Consider the following 21,671-nt stretch of genomic DNA (forward strand, 5'->3'; position numbering starts at 1 on the left):
TTATTGTTGTGATGGTTTAATTTATATATTTTTCATGTGGGTTTTGGCATTATTTATGTTGCACATTTTGAATAGCCTTTTATAATTTCATTTCTCATCTTTTAAAATAACTTCGTAATTTATTCATATATTTCCAGAAAAACATAAGACTTACCATATAAAGGACGAGCAGCTGATCAAGGACGGCTTTAAGAAGTTTATGAAACAAGAAGAATGTCCTTACGAAGGGTGCAAGTTTTCACGGGTTGTCAACCACATCCATTGCATCAGACCCGAGTGCAACTACGTCCTACACTCATCCGGCCAGATCTTCGCCCACAAGGTTCTTATCAACAATGCACTGATTTTAAACTCGAGTTTTCTGGTTGATTTTTTTTTTTTTTTTACAGCAAGGGAGACAGCTCAATGGGTGGGGGTGGGGGGGAAATAGTTTAGAAAGCAAAGATTTGTGCCAGACTGTCAAAAGCTTTCGAGATGTCTAGGGCAACAGCAAAAGTTTCACCGAAACGGCTAAGAGAGGATGACCAGGAGTCAGTTAAGAAAGCAAGATGATCACCTATAGAATGCCCCCTGCGGAACCCATACTGGCGATCAGAGGTGGATGGATGCTTATGAATCTTCAGGTTAAAATTAATTAAAGAAATATCTTTCATTGTTATTTTCCTTACAGAGAAAACATGAACGCCAGGATCACGAGAGGGCTTACCGCAAGTACAAGCTTGCCCAGACCATGCTGGGGGTGCCAGAGGGGCACCCAGCCCTGGCGCCACTCCTGCACGAGGCACTCCGCCCTCTTGGTTCCTACGGAGGACCCCTGGTCAACCCTCTAATGGGTCCTATGGGTGGCCCGTTGGCTGGCGTCCCCATGGGTCATAGTGACCAGAGAAGTGAAGACTCTTCGTCACCGTTAGGACCATGCCCCCCTCCCAGCACCCCTGGCACACCTGGCAACTTGCCGCCGGGACTCCAGCGTGCTCCTGGTTTGTTAATGGGAGGCTTCCCGCCACCAGGCCTTGGCGAATCCCAGCACCCCCTGGCTCGCCTCTTGGGTGTGACTCCGCCGGCAGCTCATGGACTTTTCCATGGGGGCTCCGCCACAAGTTCAACATCGACGCCATGCTCCTCCTCCTCTGGGCCAGGATCCCCTGTGGACCTGAGTCTAGGGATGGCAGGCGGCGAGGAGAGGGACTGGGAGCGCTGGCTAAGGTACCACGGGAGGGATGAGCCGTGTCAACCTGGCTGTGATTTGTCCAATGTGGAACACTGGCATTGTGATGACTGTGAAACAGTTTTTCGTGGTCGTGAGAGTGCACGGGAACACGGGAGAGTGCACGAGCAGCAGACACTGATCACTGAAGACCACTACACAATGGTTACTCCGGCTGATGACCCGCGCCCCTGCCCTCCCGACTGTCCCATCCAGGACCATGCCGACCACTACCACTGTAACTGGGTAAGTTTTGCAGTACCTGGCAGAAAATAATTAATTTTGTGGCTATGGGACAGTGTGCTGCTTTTGGGATCATGAGTGACCCTGGTAAAGTTTTATCTATAATAATAGTAATAATAATGATAATAGTAATAATAATAATAATAATAATAATAATAATAATAATAATAATAATAATAATAATAATAATAATAATAATAATTCATTAGTAATAACAATAATTCATTTGATGCAAATGTTTATTTTTTAATGGCAGCCTTTAACTTATAATTTCGAGCTGATGCCAAGGGCTGCAGCAATATAATGAAGTTTGTTTAGTAAACAAGTTTTTGTATGCTTTCATTATGATTTTTTTGTGCGTGGTAATATTTGGTATTTCCTTTGCTTCGTTTATATTTTGTTGTTTTGTTACATTTGTATTAACTCAGCAAGTGTAGAGATATTTTTCCTTCAACTGCGTTGTGTGGGAGTGGCATGTTTACTAACGCCGTGGGCGATGTGTGCGTGCAGGAAGGTTGTGGCGAGGCCATCCTGGCAGCAGGGGACAAACCCTTCCGCCGTTTGGAACACTTCAGGATGCATGACTACGCCCGCCGCCTCACCCTGGCACCCCCGGGTTCAGGCGGTCCCATTGGTGTTGCCGCTGTCACCTCCGTCGACGCCATGTTCAAACGTAAACGCGGACGCCCGCCCAAGAACAGGGTCATCGAGGTGCGTTACTTGCCACTCCCTCCTTTCAGTGTAATGTTTGGCCACGGCAGGAACACTTTGCTACCCTGTCTCCACTTAGTCACACAGTGTGAAGACAGTCCCACAGTGGACACTTTGGTTTTCAGTTATTTAATTTAATAGGACTGTATTTATAAGAGATCGCACCAATGTATTCGTTCAAGTGTTTGACTTTGTGTTTTGTTTTCCATTACTTTCAGGTGTGGAATGACTACGTAAGTTACTGAACTGTTTTCCGCTAACTGACCCACTCGGCTCACTAATTTCGTCACATGGCACCATGACCTAACGCTTTGTACACGTTTAATACAGTACTGACATAAATTAATCAATTCCAACAGAACTTTTCACCATAATTATTCAATGCTTTATATAATCGATTAATATAAACGATAGCAGGCTACAGACACCGTTGAGTATTGCATATATATATATATATATATATATATATATATATATATATATATATATATATATATATATATATATATATATATATATATATAATGATCATTTTACAATAAGTTAAAGTAAGTGGAAACATTTATTGTTACTTAATAGCAAATCAGTGTTTCGGCTCGAAAACACGGAGTCCCAGTGGCCAGCCTTCCTTGTTCCGCTTGCTAACCTGCCATGTCCGCGAGACCTGAACATTGGGCCCCGTGTGAGGGCGCTGAGGCCACTTGCTCTTCACGTCTCAGTTTCATCTTTTTCCAAAACTTTAAATAATGGTTACAAAAAGTTATTTACTTTTAGATAGATTCAGCCTGCCCAAATTAGACATTTTCACAAATACCGAAAAAGAAATCAGTTACTACTTGAACTACGAACTGAGACAGTTTCAGGGAATATCTAATAATCAATGTAAAGTACATGTCTATCTCGCATATAGTAGTATAGCTCTGCTTCTATAAGATCGAACAGATCCATATCTCTACACCATAGGATTTTGTCTTTTTTTTTTGTTCAATATATATATATATATATATATATATATATATATATATATATATATATATATATATATATATATATATATATATGTACACACAAACACACACACACACACACACACACACACACACACACACACCTTCCAGTGTGATAAATATTTTTAGGTACATTGATATTTTACTGATCAGAATTACAAGTATCATTTAAAATATTCGTATTTGCGCCAGTTGACCGCTCAGTCAAGTGTACAAATTCTTGAGGAAACCCTCCTAACGACAAAGCTTCCTAACACCAGCTGTCTTGCATCAGTAGCATTTTCCTCCTCAACAGCTCCCGGTATCGAGTGGCCATGACTCCCCGCAGGCCATCTTTACCAGCTTCAAGTTGCCTAAGAACTCCCCTCCGCCTCATGGAACAGTGGGCATGCCTATGGGACCCCACCCTATGACGCCGTTGGGACATTTGGCTCAGCTGGGGCGCGAGGCCTCCCCACCTCGGCTGTCCATTCCCAGTAGCACCAGCAGCAGCAGTTCCAGCACCACCACCACCACCAGCCCGTGTGCCACGGGGGTCCCATCTGTCATGCCCGGCGGCCCTCAGCCAGTCCTTCTCCCCCTCAACGGACCACTGCTCGCCAATCCACTCCAGCCACAGGTGCGTGAGTCATGAGTCACACAACTTCCATAAATATTGCTTAGTGGATTCCTAGACTTCACCAAGAGGAAACATAAGGCTGTTCCAGATCCTCTAAATATGCCCCGTTTGTGCACTCCCTTGAGACTACCATGACATTACGTCGCCCACCCCCGCGTGTTGAGGAGGGCGATAATGTTTTCGTCGTTGTCCGTCTCTTTTTCTGTCTTTCCTTTACCAAAATATCTGAAAGCCTGATTAACATTTAGTCGCTAAAGATACATGAGAACATCCTTTAGTGAAGACCTCAAACTGATTAACTTTTTAGGAAAACCCCGTAAAAACTAATTGAATTAAACACTGTATTCCAAAGAAAACGTATCGCTCGTAATCTTGGCCTGTTGTTATCGAATTTCATCGGAAAGGAACAGGATCACCCCTGCGGGAAGTAAGAAATTATAAACAGTCTGTCCTGAACCACCTTCCAAGTACTCTCCACTTACACACTTAATTAGCATTCATGGTATATTATCTCATACTCCCTCGAAATCATTCAGTCAGCTTTTAGCCCTTTCTGTACGATGACGCATATGTCGGCGTCATGGAGCCTCCGAACGACATACTGTGACGCCCATGTCGGCATTATGAAGCCTAGTCTATAGCCGTCTAGGCTACTGTCAAAGCAACAGCCTTTCGAAAATTCATATGATTTTGCTTTATAATGCAACCTAAAATGGAAAATTATTATTAATATTATTACTGTTATTGTTGTTATTATTATATTATTACAGTTATTATACGAAAAATTAAAGTATTTGACGAAAAAATATTAATTTTCGCTCCTGGTACAGGAAATATTACAGATTTAGCATTAAAACCTAATTTTGTGATAGAACAATAATCATGAATACCCTCATCGCTCAGCGATGACGATAGTGCCTAACTGCTTATCTGCATCTCTCTCTCTCTCTCTCTCTCTCTCTCTCTCTCTCTCTCTCTCTCTCTCTCTCTCTCTCTCTCTCTCTCTCTCTCTCTCTCTCTCTCTCTCTCACACACACACACACACACACACACACACACACACACACACACACACACGAGAGAGAGAGAGAGAGAGAGAGAGAGAGAGAGAGAGAGAGAGAGAGAGAGAGAGAGAGAGAGAGAGAGAGAGAGACTCGCGGTTATAGGCATACGAGAGAAAAGGAGGGAACACACACACACACACACACACACACACACACACACACCGGTAGCTCAGCGTTATCAGGCTTCACTCTCTGGCTCAGCAGGCCCGGTGTGGCGGCAAGTCTCGTACCCCTGATTTGGTTTGTCCCATCCTGATCTGCGCATGCGCGGGCTTTGCTATTTTGTCCATTTCATTCACTGCATTGTCTCTCAATAGCTTATATTAAGCTTACTATTGATCTCATGCTAGTTTAAAAAAAAAAAGCCAAATTCAAGGCTGCCTCGGACCCCGTAGCTCAGTACTGTTGAATGGAGAGTATCCCATAAACCTGACCTTCAATCAGAAGAAAACTCTGAGGAGACAGAAGGACAATCATAAGATCAAAGTTAAGCTTAGTATAAGCTATTAGAAGACAGTGCAGTGAATGAAATGGATAAAATAGCAAAGCCCGCGCATGCGCAGATCAGGATGGGACAAACCAAATCAGGGGGACGAAACTTACCGCCACACCAGGATTTTTCCACAGACAGAGGAGCGGTTACTGTGCCCCCTTGAGCACGGGGGATGGGGTGTGTGGTGCGTGAAGGTCCCGACAGTAATCAGAGATCGACTATAATGAGCTTACCCGGGTCAGGAAGGGGTACTTGCTGGCGATAACGAGACCAGCTCGTGATCAGGCCGTGGGTGGTGAATTACATACACAGTCGCATAGCTCATGTCGACAAATACTATCGCCATCATCTTTGTCTCTCTACACCACAACCTCTCTGTCTAGCTGTGAAGGTCGGAGACTGGCAAGCTACCATAACGATTTTTAGGAAAGTTGAGCCAAAATTTTTTTTACGAGACATTGCTGCATTTGCAGAGCATACCGTAAACAGTACAGGAAACTATACGTAGAATAAGATAATGATAGCAAAATAAAATAGTGCATAAACATTTTCTCACATTATTTTATTCTTCTCATTATTTTTTTTGTAATTTTGCTGGTAATGTATTTCATTGCCCCGGAATCAGCACATATGACACGTGTCAAGGCAAAAATTACCAAGTAGCAGACGTTGACAAGAACATAAATCTCGTGCCTGAAGAGACTGTCACTAAAGCCCTTTGTTTTGAGCGTCTCTTCCTTCCAGACATCCAGCACAGCTGTGATCACAGAGTTGTTACTACCTTGGTACGCGTTATATACCAACAGAACCGGATAAGTTGCTGATTCCGGGAGTGAATGAAAATTCAATCCGGCCCAGACCATGAGTGCTTCCTGTGGGTAACTGGAAGGTCTTGGAGGAGGCCCAGACCATAAATGTTAGAATCGGTACAGAGGAGGATGACAAAGATGATTCACGGGTACGAGGAGACTTGATCAAAGTTTATATATGGATGAAGGACTTTAATAAGGGGGATATTAGTAAGGTTCTGATGGTAAGAGAACCGGGTAGTACACGTAGTAATGGATTTAAACTGGATAAATTCAGATTCATCAATGACATAGGCAAGAATTGGTTTACCAAACAGTGGTAGATGAGTGGAACAGGCTTGGCAGTCAAGTTGTGAGTGCCAATACAATAGTCACATTAAAAAATAAATTAGACAAATTCATGGGGAGTGATGTCAGGTGGGGTTAGGTTCACAGGGGCTGCCTTGTACAGGCTCACCGGCCGCTTGCAGACTCCTTATGTTCTGTTCTTAGACCTCAAAAGTATCCAAACATTACACCTTTCATTTCAAAATAACACAGAAAAAGATAAAATAATACGCAGAGAAAACTTCCCATGCACCACACTGATAAGTTTAGTTTCACATGCAAGGCGCCTGCTATTTAAACATGACTAACAGCCATATATATATATATATATATATATATATATATATATATATATATATCTATTTATATATATATATATATATATATATATATATATATTTTTTTTTTTTGCAGGCAGAGATAATAGACGGGTTCTATCCATTTGGAGAAGGTGTTCCCTGCCCGGACCAACTGTGCCCACTGCTGGGTCGCAGGCACTATCACTGTGCCCACCCTCGTTGCATTTACGTCACTGCCCATGCTGACGTTCTGCCTCTCCATGCCCATGACTTCCATGAAAATACGCCTATCCCCGAGGGCTTCATCGCCATTGACCGCAATATTGACTGCCGTTCACCCAGCTGCCAAAGGTGAGTCACTGGGTCACATATTTCTGGAGGATTAATGTTGACTCGGACACTTGAAGGCCATCTAGGACACAGGGAATAACTAGAACTCAAGATACAAAAGCTTGAAGATTCAACTAGCAGTAGGCCATTTGACTTATTCAAGCCAGTTTTTTTATAAGCCTGTAACTTTCTACCATTTCTATTCATGACTTCATTGAACTCTCCTTCAAATTCCCGATTGAATATATATTTATCAATTATCACATGGCTAGTAAATCTAATTTATTCGTGCGCTACCCTTTTATGTGAACCATTTATCACCTGTGCTCTGATGAAATCTGAATGTCTATAGTCTTAGCTACATGCTGACAACTAACCACGTGAACTCCCCCAGCAATAAGGTGAACAAGCACTACCACTGCACCCGCTGTGGCTTCTCCTTCGTGCGATATCAGACACTCGAGTCTCATGCTGAGAAGCACCAACAAGAAGAGGAGGGTAGTTCTTCCCACAGCCTTGGTCCCCAGTCCCCCATCTACCTGAAGAAGCTGCGTCCTGACAGCCCCATGGACAACACCTCAGCTACCAGTGGAGAGCCTGAGTCTCCCAGCAAGTCACAAGGTTGGTTTGTGGCCCTTGGTAACTTGGCACTATATAGATACACTTTTCTTTAACCATGTTCGGTGTCATTAACTGTTATGCAAGCAAGCAACACACACACACACACACACACACACACACACACACACACACACACACACACACACACACACACACACACACACACACACACACACACACATATATATATATATATATATATATATATATATATATATATATATATATATATATATATATATATATATATACATATATATATATATATATATATATATATATATATATATATATATATATATATATATATATATATATATATATATATATATATATATATATAACTTAGTACGGTAACTAAATTTGCCACATAATCATCATCTGGCTACATAGCTTCAGATTACACTGACGTGTAGACTTTTCTCCTCCAGTGGTTAAGTCATCAGGGACCTTCTACCCATTGTCCCCCTTCCCTGCATCGACTACAGCCGGTATGCGGCCGTCTTCAAACAATCGAGGGGAGGCTGGGGCGCTTGTCACACCGATTCCGCCATCATCACGTCCTCAAAACTCAACAACCTACACACTACCGGTCTCTGGAAGTCTTACTATCACCGCCACTCGCCGCTCACCGCTTCCTCATGACATGCACTCACCCATCAGAGACCGCATGGAACAGAACGAGTCGGAAGAACGTCCTGACCAAGACTCTGACCAGCCTCGGCCTATGAGTCATCAAGGGGACCTTTATCAAGCCCGCATCCTTCAGAATCTAAATCGAGATCAGACACCATTGGCAGCAGCTGCTGCTGCAGCAGCCGCAGCAGCAGCTCTGGGCTCAGACTGGCACATTCCAGAGCGTCACCAACAGTATGGCCCAGAATATTCTTGTGGGAGGCCGTTCTGTAAACTGAAGAAAAAGGAACATTTCCATTGTCAGATTTGCAATCAAGCTTTCAGTGAATACGAGAGATTAAAGCCTCATCTTCTCAAGCATGCGACGTGTGGCCCAATGAATCCACTAGGCATGACCAATACAGGAGAGGAGGATGCAGAAATACCAGCAGATCAAGAGGAGGATGGAAACAGTGTTCAACCTAAAGTGGAATCTATTGAACACCCTAGCAGTCCGAGGAGCCCTATTAATACCTCATGCTTCATGGGCACAACACCAAGCATCTCCATCAGCAGCCCAAGACAACTCAATAACAACACCATCAATAACAGCAGTGGCCTCACTGGACACCAGACTGCACCACAGTTTCCCCTTGTATACACTCAAGCTGCAAGTTTCCCCGGCCTCCCATCCCCCTTCGGACCTCACTTAGGCATGGCAGGAATATTCCCTGGTTCCTTACCACGCATGTTGCCCCCGGCTGCTTGGCAGGTCCACCCAACCCTCGCCGCCATGGCTCACCAGGGCCTCATGTTTCCCGGGGTTCGTCCCAATGGGGACCTGACGCATGGGTCACCTGGCCCTGGAGGACTGTCAGGGTTGCACGGGTCGGGTCCAGAACCTAACCCTTTGTTGTCCCCCTCCCTTGGAACTTCTCCACACTTGGCCATGCTGGGAAAGAGGCTTGGAGCAGAAGACTTTAACTCCCAGGAAGCCAAGAAGATTCGTTGCAATAACTCTCTGCGTTTGCTCAAAGATGAGCCAGTGCCAGACGGTTACATTCGATTCAGGTAATATAATGAAGGCTTTTTACTCAACTATTTTTCCTGATAGAAATTGTAGGAGTAGCAGCAAAAGCAGTATTAGTAGAAGTAGTAGTAGTAATAGTAGTAGTAGTAGTAGCAGTAGTAGTAATAGTACTAGTAGTAGTAGTAGTAGTAGTAGTAGTAGCAGCAGCAGCCGCAGCAGCTGCTGCAGTAGTGTTTATAGTAGTAGTAGTAGTAGTAGTAGTAGTAGTAGTAGTAGTAGTAGTAGTAGTAGTAGTAGTAGTAGTAGTAGTAGTAGTAGTAGTAGTTGTTGTAGTAGTAGTAGTAGCAGCAGCAGCAGCTGCAGTAGTGTTTATAGTAGTAGCAGTAGTAGTAGTAGTAGTAGTAGTAGAAGTAGTAGTAGTTGTAGTAGTAATAATAGTAGTAGTAGTAGCTATTGTTATTGTTGTTGTTTATGTCGCAGTAGTAAATACTGTCGAGTGAAATATGATACACAGAGAACAGTAATCCATTTTGCATTCTATTTCCTTAAAACCTGGGCATTTGTATTTTGCTTCATATTGTTCTATATTCCTGTAGGTTCAATGAGGACTGCCAGTATCCTCACTGCGGGTACCGTGAGCACCAGACTCACTTCCACTGCATGAGGAAGGACTGTGGATACTCCTTCTGCGACAAAACGCGCTTCGTGCAGCACACGGCACGCCACGAGCGGCTGGACACACTCATGGGCGGAGATTTCAATCAATTCCGTTCAAACATCTCCTGCGGCCGTCCTGACTGTGTGTACGCCTCAATGATAGGTGAGTCACTATTCATTACGCCCCAACAGTACCTAGTTTGCATAAGGCCGTTACCACAGATGCTGTGTAAGATATTTTTGAAGTTAATTTTACTCGTTTGTGGGTTTTTCAGGTATTTTGAGACGTAATCATGTGACGACACTAAGCCAATGTCAGGCGTTTTTGTGTTACCATCCCATTTGCCTGCACTCCATCACTACCATTATGTTTCATTCGTTAGATTTCTATAAGTTTCATTCTTCTAATTTAACTCAACATATAGCTGCCGCAGGTATATCCTTACATCTTAAATAGTCTTCCCACCGATGATTTTCATGTATGCATAGTGCTCTCTAAATGTCTTTCCATCATCTTCGAGCATCGGTTTATACGCTAAAAACATTTTTTTTCTTCTTTTACACACAGGGCAACAACAGAACAAGGCATCGCATTTCCACTGCCTCAAATGTGACTTCGTGTGTACCGACACCAACAAGGTGGTGGCGCATCGCAGGCAGCACCAGAAACGTGACTCCATCAACGCTGCTGGCTTTGAGAAGTTCACGCCGTCCCAGCCGTGTGGCATCCAAGGATGCAACCACAACCAGAAGCAGACCCACTACCACTGTCTAAAGTGCCAGTATGCGGTGTTAGGCCTCAGCCAGATGTCTGCACACAAATTCCGACACTTGGAATGAAATTTCTTTGGGGAGTAATCTGCGGAGAGGCTCCCCGTGTCTCCATCGGAGGCACTACCATTAATGTTTTTTTTTCTTTGTGTGTGTGTGTGTGTGTGTGTGTGTGTGTGTGTGTGTGTGTGTGAGCACATTCGTGCGTGCGAGAGACCATGTGTACCTGCGTGCCTGAAGGCGTATGTGTTTGCGTGTGCGCATGCGTGTGTGCATGCGCACGTCTAGTAATGCACGTACCCCTGCTTGTGTACAGGTGGTCGTCTGAGAGTTTTTTTGTGTTGTAAAAAAAAAGCGTTCATCCCAGCTACTCGAAGAGGTAGCTGTGAATGGCGACCAGACGAGTGGGCGCGTTTTAGAGCCCAGCGCTGCTGCATGTGTAAGCTACATCTTGTAGCCTTGTACAATAGCATACATGTTATCATTAGCCTTACATATCATGTAACATACCAAGTGGTGTAGTTGTTATACTTTTTACTGCGTCTTGTATCCATTTTTTTTTTTTTTTCATTGCGAAACAGGAAATTTTTAAGGAAACAATAATGTGGTCATTGACCTTGCATGGAGTGAATACTCGTGATGCACAAAGGGAAAGGTAGGGAGGCTCCGTGAGTGTGCTGCGGTGTTGTGGTTGTAGCAGTGAGCCTTATAGTCAAGGGCAGTGGTAGGGCGTGGCTAGATGGCCACTTCTGCTACAGGCCTACTATCACCCACTGCCTACCGTCTAGATGTCTACGGAGTTACAGTGTTGATAAATAAGAATCAACTTATTCATGACTAATATTCCTCGATATATGTGATGCTTTTGGTATTTAATACCAGGAAAGAAACCTCAGACCTGTATGAAACCCGAGTGCCTTGTTGAAGGTTAAACAACAGTGTCTTTACAATAGTGTCTTACGTACTACATTTGGTGTGTTGCTTGCTGGCCCGGCGGAGGCCACCACTGCCCGCCCCGCCGCCACCGGTACCCGAATCGTCCACTCTTACACATCAACACACAGCTTTGCTGAATGTTACTTTATACTATTTATTCTTTAGTGTTACCAAATATTAGTGCCAAGTATTCCGTACTCATTCAGTTATTTCTTGTAGTGCCAAACATTTTTTTTTTTCAATTTCATGGCAAAGAACGAGCCAATACCAGTAATTTTTTTTTTCTTTTTACCAGTACATGTATATCACCGACTCGTTCACTTTGTATTGCAAACTTTAGCTGTAATGAACGGTGTTCTGAAGGTGGCAGCATCAGATTAATTGCGACAAGTCTGTGGTCCCCTGTCGCAAGAGAATTGTTTTGAACTTGCCGCGGCTGGCAGCATCAGCAGCATGGCGCAGGCTGCGGCGGGAGACATGACATCTTAGTCCTCAGGCATTCAGGAGGATTATTCTATGGTTTGGGGAGGTAATCCAGGGTAGTTATAAGCACCTCCTCGGCTAGAAGATAGGCCTTCAGGCCTCTAAGCAGTAGAGTGTCATGTTTGCTGTGATTTAGAGAAGTAGTATTAGGATGATCTGGCCAGACAGTCAGTGTGAGACAGGAGGCGGTGAGTCTGCCTCACCTCCGCCGCCCCCTACTCCCACTTCCTCATTTACGTCACCCATTTCGGTTTTATTAAGCTGCTATTATAACTGTTCACCATTTCTTATGCCTGCACCTTATTTGTCTTAACGTGTGTTGTCGTGAGTGTGGTGGGAGCCGTGGCAGGGGTGTGGTGGAGGCTATAACGAGGCCACGCGAAAAGCAGCTACTCCGCCCACGCTCTGGACGGTGCACCGCCTGCAAGCCTCAGTTTCAGCTCACCCAGCACCGCTGATGCATTTATGTACAGCTCTATTTATTAGCGTGGGTGGTCCCGAGTGTGGAAGGAGTCTTTAGCCACAGTGCCCGAGTCCTGCTTGCCTTAAACTTGTCCGAATCCTTGAACTGGTCACGTCTTTGGGCCTCTGAGGACTGAAGTGTTATATGTGTGTGTGTGTGTGTGTCGATATATATATATATATATATATATATATATATATATATATATATATATATATATATATATATATATATATATATATATATATATATATATAATATGAGTTTAGATAGTGATTGTGAGCGAAGACTCGCACAGACACAAGGTAGACTAACGGGATCCACACCTTGGGACCTCCCACCTTCATCATCCTGGGAAATTTACTCCAATAAAATGATACATTGACATCCAGATTTTCATTTACCTTCGTAAGGATTCAGTCAACACCAAAACATATTTTGTGTAACTAAACAAAATAAGCTATAATCACAACAAACATATTGTTCTACAAATCAATAATAGTAACAACAATAATAATAATAATAATGATAATCATAAGAATAATAAAGATAATGATAACAGTAATTATAGTAATTATAAGACGAAGAAGAAGAATGATACTTGCACTACTACTCTACTACTACTACGGGGAGGCGTTGGCCGAATGGTGAGCCCATGGACTTAGGTTCGAGTCCCACCAAAACACGCTGATTTTTCAATCCATCACCGAGTGGCGGAAGATTACCCACATGCTGCCCAGATCTATCAATCCTGACTTCAGCGACTTCGTTCAAGTGGAGCAGCGATGAGCAGCATGGGCCAAGTAAAAAGTCATATCTCGGCAGCCATTAAATAAAAAAATAAAAAAATCTTATAAAACGATAAAAAGTAGCTTCATTATGCCCAAGTATGTACAAATCACATCATATGGACACGTATTTAATATTATTTTGATGTGGCAATCAGTGTCGAATTCTTGCAAATTGGCGTTGAAAAACAGCCAAGTCATCCCTCTGTCCCAAGGAGTCTAGAGAAGAGGGTCTGAGGAAGGGGAAATGGTGCCCGCGAGACAGACGAAGTGGACTACATACTAGTGTCACGTGAGCTGGCGGGGTCAAGTGGCACGCTCGCCCTCGTCGACAGACTGACATTTTGAGACTGACTTGGTTGGTACCGTGGCACGTCCGCCAATTGAGTCGGTCTGTCGGCCCCCGCTACGGGTATAATCCTTCAGGGGTGGACTCGAGGACTTGGCATCATTGCTTGGGTGACGGTCTCTGTGCCTCTCATTAATGGCATGTTTACTAGATCTAACCTGCGGCAAATTCCGTATGTGTCGTTTCAGATTTATCTATAATAGTTCAAAAAGCACATTTATCAAGAAAGATATTATTGCATTAGTTTCTGTCGGTGCATTATGTTACCTTACAGCTCAAAAGGGTTTGGGTAGGAATACGGAGTCAATTTTATGCACGTAAGAACAAGTTAAGAATTGGCCTTGACCGAGCAGTTCCATCACCCAAGCAATGATAATGCCAAGTCTGCGAGTCCATCCCTGAAGGTTTAGCCCAGCCAGCTCTCGTGACACCAACCATAGTTATCTAAAGCGCACCTGGATGACAGCACCATGTCTGAAATGGTGCCATATGCTGTGCGTTGAATCTATAGTCTGTTTCACCAGGATATTCCAGGCGGCCACACCCCCTCATGCCCTTCAATTTTGACTGGCCAAGGGACAGCCAACCACCGCGCTGGAAAAGTTGTCGGCTTGGCCCAGAAAGCTTTCTCTGCGCTCACACTGCCTCGCAGTGCTATCTCTGTGATGCATAATAAAATATCTTTACACTTCAAAATCACCATGAAATATTAACGACGCAAATTCACCATTGAGCATATACAGTGCCTAATCTGTCAAAGATTATGATGAGACAAAAAACATTGCCATAAGTACACTGTTAACTTGAATATAGATTGAAATATAAACTTATTTTCACAGAATTAAAAAATATCTTCATTCATCACATGATATCTACGACAAAAAACTAATATATATAATTAGTCGTCTTGTGCTGAAGAGTGAATGTTATAGGTAATGACTCAAGGATGGCAATGCTACTAAGAAAACACAGGTAGGTCTTCCGGTACTCCAGATAGTATTAGTTAATAACTCTGCCTCCGCGTGACTCGCCGCTGCCGCCGCCGTCACTCCGTCAGTTCAATCATCAGAGCCGCCACGATGCCATGTTCTCCTACTCGATGTAATTCTTGCAGGTTTTGTGGCAAGAAAACAAACTATTGCCGGGAGTTCTCCAACATTTCATTTCCTAGAGATGGCAGATGGTAAGGAAGTGGAGAATGAGTGTGTTGTGCGGGAAGAATAAATGAGAAGCAAGAGAAGACTTGGCAGAGAGGTTGCAGGTTTTGAATACAGGCCGCCCCGTTTCCCGCTACACGACAGTCTGTTCGTTTGGCCGGTAATTGTTAGGAACAAGATTCTTTATGATTTTGTATAATACTAGTGTTGGTATTTATCTAATTTTACTCCTGGGATTATTAATAACGCCGTTATGAATGAGTCAATATTCAAAACTGACAGTACAGAGCAACATGCACCAGCTGCTTGTCATATACGTATTTCTTTCGTCTATTCGACCAGCAAAATACAAACTTAGTCGAAGAGGGAATTAGTCTATGGGGAGGCGGTGGCTGAGTGGATAGCGTGACGGCGCCGCGTCCGGGACGACGCGGGTTCGCGCCCCGCCCGGTGCCACAAGCTGGGATTTTTCAGTCACCACCGAGTGGCCTAAGACTACCCACATGCTGTCTAGAAGACCACCTATATATATCAACTCGGACTCTAGATTCTAGGGTCAAAGATGAGCTCCGGGGGGCAGCATGAGCCAATGCAAGATGGCGCCACTATAAACACTTGCCTGCGCCACAATGGGCTGGGGCCCAAGGTAAAAACATCCTTCGGACAGGTAAAATCGTCCCCCCCTAACGCTGGCTCTAAATTTGCGCTTCTGAGTGCGGGTGTGTGTGACGTCAGAGCGTGGGTAGAGGAGAGGTTGTAGAGCTAACAGCGGCTCAGTCTCAGACTTGACCCTGTGACGTGCAGTGACTTGCAGGACATGCATGGGGAACTTCTCTACACACATACAGCACATACAGCATGTGACAAGAGGCAAAATATATATATATATATATATATATATATATATATATATATATATATATATATATATATATATATATTTTTTTTTTTTTTTTTTTTACGTCCTTGCCTGTTGCGCCGGTAGGCATCTTCCTGGTGGGGCCTGATGGTCGGCCCAAGGCTTCTTCCAGGTGGGGCCTGATGGTCGGCCCAGCCCGTTCTGGCGCAGGCGAGTGTTTATAGTGGCGCCATCTTGCATTGGCTCATGCTGCCCCCCGGAACTCGTTCTTGATTCGCTTGGACGGCTTCCTCTAGAGTCCGGGTTGATGGGTGGTCTTCAGGACAGCATGTGAGTAGTTTTAAGCCACTCGGCGGTGACTGAAAAATCCGAGTGGTAGCGTGGGGATTCGAACCCGCGTCGTCCATCACGCGGTGAATGTGAGCCCAGTACGCTACCAGTTCGGCCACCGCCTACCATATATATATATATATATATATATATATATATATATATATATATATATATATATATATATATATTTATATATATATATATATATATATATATATATACCAATTCTGTAGAAAATGAAAAGAATAAATAACCTGCTCTACACAGAAATAAATCAAGACAACGGGAGCTCCGATGAATGAAAAAGCTCACCCACATCCAAGACCCAGACCTATACCACTCTGACGTCACGGGTATGGGCGGAGTTTACCTATACCACTTTTTAACGTCATGGGTATGGGCGGAGTTTGGTACCTTGCCTGCGCGAGGGAGGGGGGATGATTTTACCTGTCGGTAGACTATATTTACCTAGCTGGGGCCGACCATCAGGCCCTACTTCGAAAGCCTACCGGGGCCACAGGCGAAGACGTAAAAAAAAAAAATACTCCTTGTCGTCTGGCGTCTCAAGGATAAAAAATGATGGCATACTCCAAGGCTGGAGTTTCTTTTCTTGCCACAAGTACATCAAGAATATCCTTTAAATAATCTAACAAAGATAATAACATGTTACATAAGTAAATTCCTTATATTTAAATATCGGAAATGAGGTAAGACGCAGAAATAATTGAATTAAAAATATTTAGTTACCCTACAAAACTACATTTTCACTGTTTAATTTCTCTCAAGTCCCGTTGCAAAGGCAATATCCCCGACCTTCAACTGAAAAGAAGAGATGGCGTCACTGGCGGTATCCACGCCTTAACCTTAGATCGCCCATCCTTATACTCTAGAATCCTTGCTCTATCCCTTAAAATTCAGAGAAAATCAAACTTCTAGCGGTAATAGGCATCAAATCGCCCAACTGCTAACATGCCAAATGTCGTACGCAATGTTTACTGAAACATGTTTCGAAGTGCTCCCAGAGAGTTGATTGATTGGTAGACGGAAGAAAATCGTCCATAGATCAAGTCATAGATCAAGTCGTTTATAACACTAAAACGGGCAGCGTCTGCACCTTATAGGGCGTGACGTCACGTTAAGTCAGTTGCTTTCGGGACTCGGGAGCCCGTCCCGTGTAGTGAGCGGTGAATCACCTTGTTGACTCTAGTCTAAATTGGTCATATGCCCATGGATTCACTTTTCTTCGCGAATGTTTATAATGCCACATGTTTGTCCTGTGTCTGAGGGTGACTGACACACATGAAACAATTTTGTGAACATCTGCATAGTTTTCCGAAGGACAAAACGCTGCCAGCGGGAAGCAGGAAACGTCATAATGGACGTATATTGCTATATGCAGCCTCCACTTCAGGCAGAGTGATATCAAGAGGAACTTGAAATGTGAATTGCTGAAACTGCCAGTAACCATGAAGCAGCGTAAATTGAAGAAAGGAGTCCTACCAACACTACGTCTTCTTTTCACTGAAGGTAAGATTCCATGCATATTGTGTTGGTCAGTGCTTGAATGAATATAACGGTGGACGAAACGTTTGTCTGGGCCTTGATCGTGGGCGATGGAAGTCATGGAGGAATAGTCAAGACGGCATCTGACCAGAACGGTGTTATGCAAAATAGAACGGTCAACAACAACGACAAAAAAAAAAAAATCGCTCAGCGCATGCGTTGCCTCGCATCAACAAAGTAGCAAAGGAATCAAAGCGAAGAGGGAAGTAATTTCTCCCACAGCCTTAGTTAATAATCTGAGCTGGATTATTATCACCTGTATTGGTTCATACTAACAGGAGGTATCTTGAGTTATTGTTAGTATGTTTTGAAAGGGCTATGACGCTGGAAATTTAGAAAAAAGAGACAAATCATTTTGGCATAGAAGAGCCTTGATCACACAAGTTCATCATTTTACTGGCCCATTTCACAGGCTTATGACCTCTTCCGCTGCTTCTAGTGTGTGTCAAGATAGGAGAAATGCTGAGAATTAGGGTAGCTGAAAGGGGGAGTGAAAGTCAATCTTCGCGAACATAGAAATTAAGCGAGGTAAGAGAAAAAAAAATTCGCACCTAGATTTTGGATCATACATATGTCTTGTTTCCTATCCCTATTTTGTAAGTTTATAAGACTTTTTATCACTTTATGGGTGCATAATGACAGTAAGAGCCCTCTTGTTGCATCTAGTACGTGTCAGAATAGTACGATGCTGAATACTTGAAGAAGAAAAGCCAGAGTGAAAGGCCAAGCTTCTTAGATGGCTTTCCTCATGGGGTCTAATATTTATGAAGCTTACATTGTACCGTAACAGTTATTTCCAACTGTAGATGTTCTCAATGGAAATATGTCAGATTTTGTGCAGGGATGTGGAGTTAGATGTAAAAAATTCCGACTTCGATTCCGACGCAGGAAATTTCAGGGCTGCGACTCATATCACATCAGCTACTTCTAAAGGTCAAAGAGGGGATCAATCGGGTTCTAATGAGAGTTTCTTCAGGTTCATGGTACAGAAGAAGGGTCACACTACCACCAGGGTCATAAAACTACTACTGGAAATGCCCAAAACTCCTACGAAAGCCTTGACAAATATGTGTTCTTGGGCGGCGAAATGTCTGATAATACGGCCCTCAGACTCCAACCTACCCTCTCTTCTGCAGTACCGTGGTAGGCAAATAAAACCCAGCCCCACCACACCACACCCAGTTACACCACACCACACATAAATTCCAATCACACTACACCCGGCCACGTCACACTCAGCTATACCATACCACACTCAGACACACCACACCACACACCATATCAAATCACCACATCCAGCCTCACATAACCACACACTACACCCAGTCACATTACAGCACACCCAGTCACATCACCTCACACATCAAACTCAGCCACACCACACCACACATCACACCCAGCCGCATAACACCAAACAGCACACCCAGCCACAATACATCACACATTACACTCAGTCACACCACACCACACACCACACCAAGCGTTACAAAACCACACATTGCACCCAGCCACACCACACCACAAATTACATCCGACCAGACCACACCAGAAACACATTCAACCACACTACACCTCACATCACATCCAGTCACACTATATATCACACCCAACCACACCACACGCCACACGCATCCACATCCCACCCACCACACATTACGCCCAGTCAAACCACACCATACATCACACCCATTCATACATACCACACTTCACATCACACCCAGCAACACCACACCTCACATCTCACCCAGACACACTAAACTACACATCATGCGAATGACACTGCTAAATTAGGTGTTCATCCTTCCTTTCTTAACAAACCTGACGCTGAAAGACTCTTTCCTCTATACATGTTCTCTCGAGAAACGTCGCCTCCAAGGTAAATTGTTCAAGTGTTTTTTTGTGCCCTTGAGCTGTCTCCTTTGCTGTAAAAAAAAAAAAAAAAAAAACTTATTTCCTTTACGAATGTGGGCAAACCCAAATTGTTTGTGATCAGTGACACCCCTCGAACAAGAAATAATGGCACAAAACTCAAATGTAAACAAATATATTCAGACTGAACCAAATATTTCCTCACCAATATAGTAGCACAAGAATGGAATAAACTCCCTCCGTCAGTGGTTTAGTGGAACGTGATTGATTTGATTATATTAAAAACAGACTCGACTACTACTTCACTTCCTCCACCTTAACATCCATTTTGGTGCCAGTCAGCGCCAAAGACCAAGTTTATGGGTAATGAGTTGACCCTTAACGTTGCACTCGTGGATTTATTCGGTGTAACCAGGCAATATGATGAATGCAGCTTCGTAAGTAAGTACAAGTCATAAGCATTTATAGTGTTCAATACATACACAAGCTCTACATTCCATAGACTATAGAGGAATATCGGAGTATCCGAATATCTAAACTTACAGAACAATATTACACTTTTAACTCACGTTTCGAGGTCTATTGATCACTTGCGGGTTCTTACTTGCAGGTCCTTTGTTGTCCCTTCTTAACCATACGTACCGTCCTTGCAAGGATATAGCTCTTCACCTCGCTACTACAAGCTCTCCTCTGCCTCTCATCACCACCAGAGGGAGATCCTCAAACGCCCCAGAGTCAGCACCTTCACTCATCTCGCCCATGTCTTATAATCTGCCCCTTACTGCCAAGATCATGTACTGCTGCCTCGGCACCTTGGGCGTAAACAGGCCTTACTACCGCTTTACACCATCGCTTCGCTCTACTCACCATCTTCACTCCTGCAATGTGCTGATTTCTCCCTTTGAATCTCCTTTTTATATTACTTTATACATTACCAAACCTCTACACCTCTTGTAATCAGTCATTATCAGCCTTATTCCACTAATTTCTATTGTTTGTCTCCGAGCGGCAACAATCCTCCGGTGGAAATTCCGTTTTGTTGACCATTAGCCATTTATTTTGTTGTAATATTAGCCAACTCAGTTTTAATAAGGACAGACCAGCTACATAGTTTGCATCATAGGGTCTGTGTAGTCTGAATATAAATCACACCCAGCCACGTCATACACATCACACCAATCCACATCACTCATCACACCCAATCACACCATACACATCACACCCAGCCGCATCCAGCCACACCACATCACACATCACATCCAGTCACATCACATCCGGACACATCACATACCACATTACATCCGACCTCACCACAGCCCACATCACACCCAGTCACACCACACCCCACATCACATTTAGCCACACCACACCCCACATCACATCCAGCCACATCATGTCCCACATCACATCCAGCCACCCCACACCCCCACATCACATCCAGCCACATCACACCAAACATCACACCCAGCCACGCCACACCCCCACATCACATCCAGCCACATCACACCAAACATCACACCCAGTCCCACTACACCACATCACCCAGCCACACCATACACATTAAATCAATCCACACCACGCCACACATTACACCCAGCTACACCATACACCACATCACACCACGCCACATATCATATCTACCCACACACCACACCCAGTCACACCATATCCCTCAGTTCCAATATAACATAACACATCACACTCAACCACACCAGTCCACACATCATACCCAGAAACGCTTAACACACCACACTTAGCCACACTGTAGACCACATCACACAAAGCTCAGCCACACCAACCCATGCATCACACCCAGAAACCCCACACCACACATCACATCAAGCCACGGCGATACCACACCCACACATCACACCCAGCCCCACCCATTTACACACCACGCCACACACCACACCCAGCCACACCACACCACACATTACACCCACCCCTACCAAACAATATATCACAGTCAGCTACACCATACCACACATCACACCCAGTCACACCACACCTCACATCACATCCAGCCACACTACATTACATATCACATCAAGCCACAGCACACACTATA

General features: G+C 43.9%; 1 protein-coding gene across 8 annotated transcripts in view; it reads left to right on the top strand.

Moving 5' to 3' along the window:
- LOC126996667 (zinc finger protein castor homolog 1-like) overlaps positions 1-13,070 on the top strand; it is a 98,831-nt gene extending 85,761 nt beyond the window's left edge. For 4 of the 8 annotated variants that reach the window (XM_050857376.1, XM_050857377.1, XM_050857380.1 and 1 more), the window contains 10 exons: positions 138-322; positions 671-1,453; positions 1,961-2,161; positions 2,380-2,394; positions 3,464-3,787; positions 6,895-7,130; positions 7,504-7,730; positions 8,147-9,416; positions 9,972-10,195; positions 10,601-13,070. In XM_050857376.1, coding sequence (XP_050713333.1) covers positions 138-322; positions 671-1,453; positions 1,961-2,161; positions 2,380-2,394; positions 3,464-3,787; positions 6,895-7,130; positions 7,504-7,730; positions 8,147-9,416; positions 9,972-10,195; positions 10,601-10,872 — 3,737 coding nt within the window. In that variant the 3' untranslated portion in view covers positions 10,873-13,070. The remainder of the gene's footprint in view (positions 1-137; positions 323-670; positions 1,454-1,960; positions 2,162-2,379; positions 2,395-3,463; positions 3,788-6,894; positions 7,131-7,503; positions 7,731-8,146; positions 9,417-9,971; positions 10,196-10,600) is intronic. The other 4 variants (XM_050857379.1, XM_050857378.1, XM_050857382.1 and 1 more) reach the window with 4 other exon arrangements.
- The last annotated feature ends 8,601 nt before the right edge of the window (positions 13,071-21,671 follow it).

This window comes from Eriocheir sinensis, chromosome 10 (genome assembly GCF_024679095.1).
Source record: "Eriocheir sinensis breed Jianghai 21 chromosome 10, ASM2467909v1, whole genome shotgun sequence".
Taxonomy (NCBI): domain Eukaryota; kingdom Metazoa; phylum Arthropoda; class Malacostraca; order Decapoda; family Varunidae; genus Eriocheir; species Eriocheir sinensis.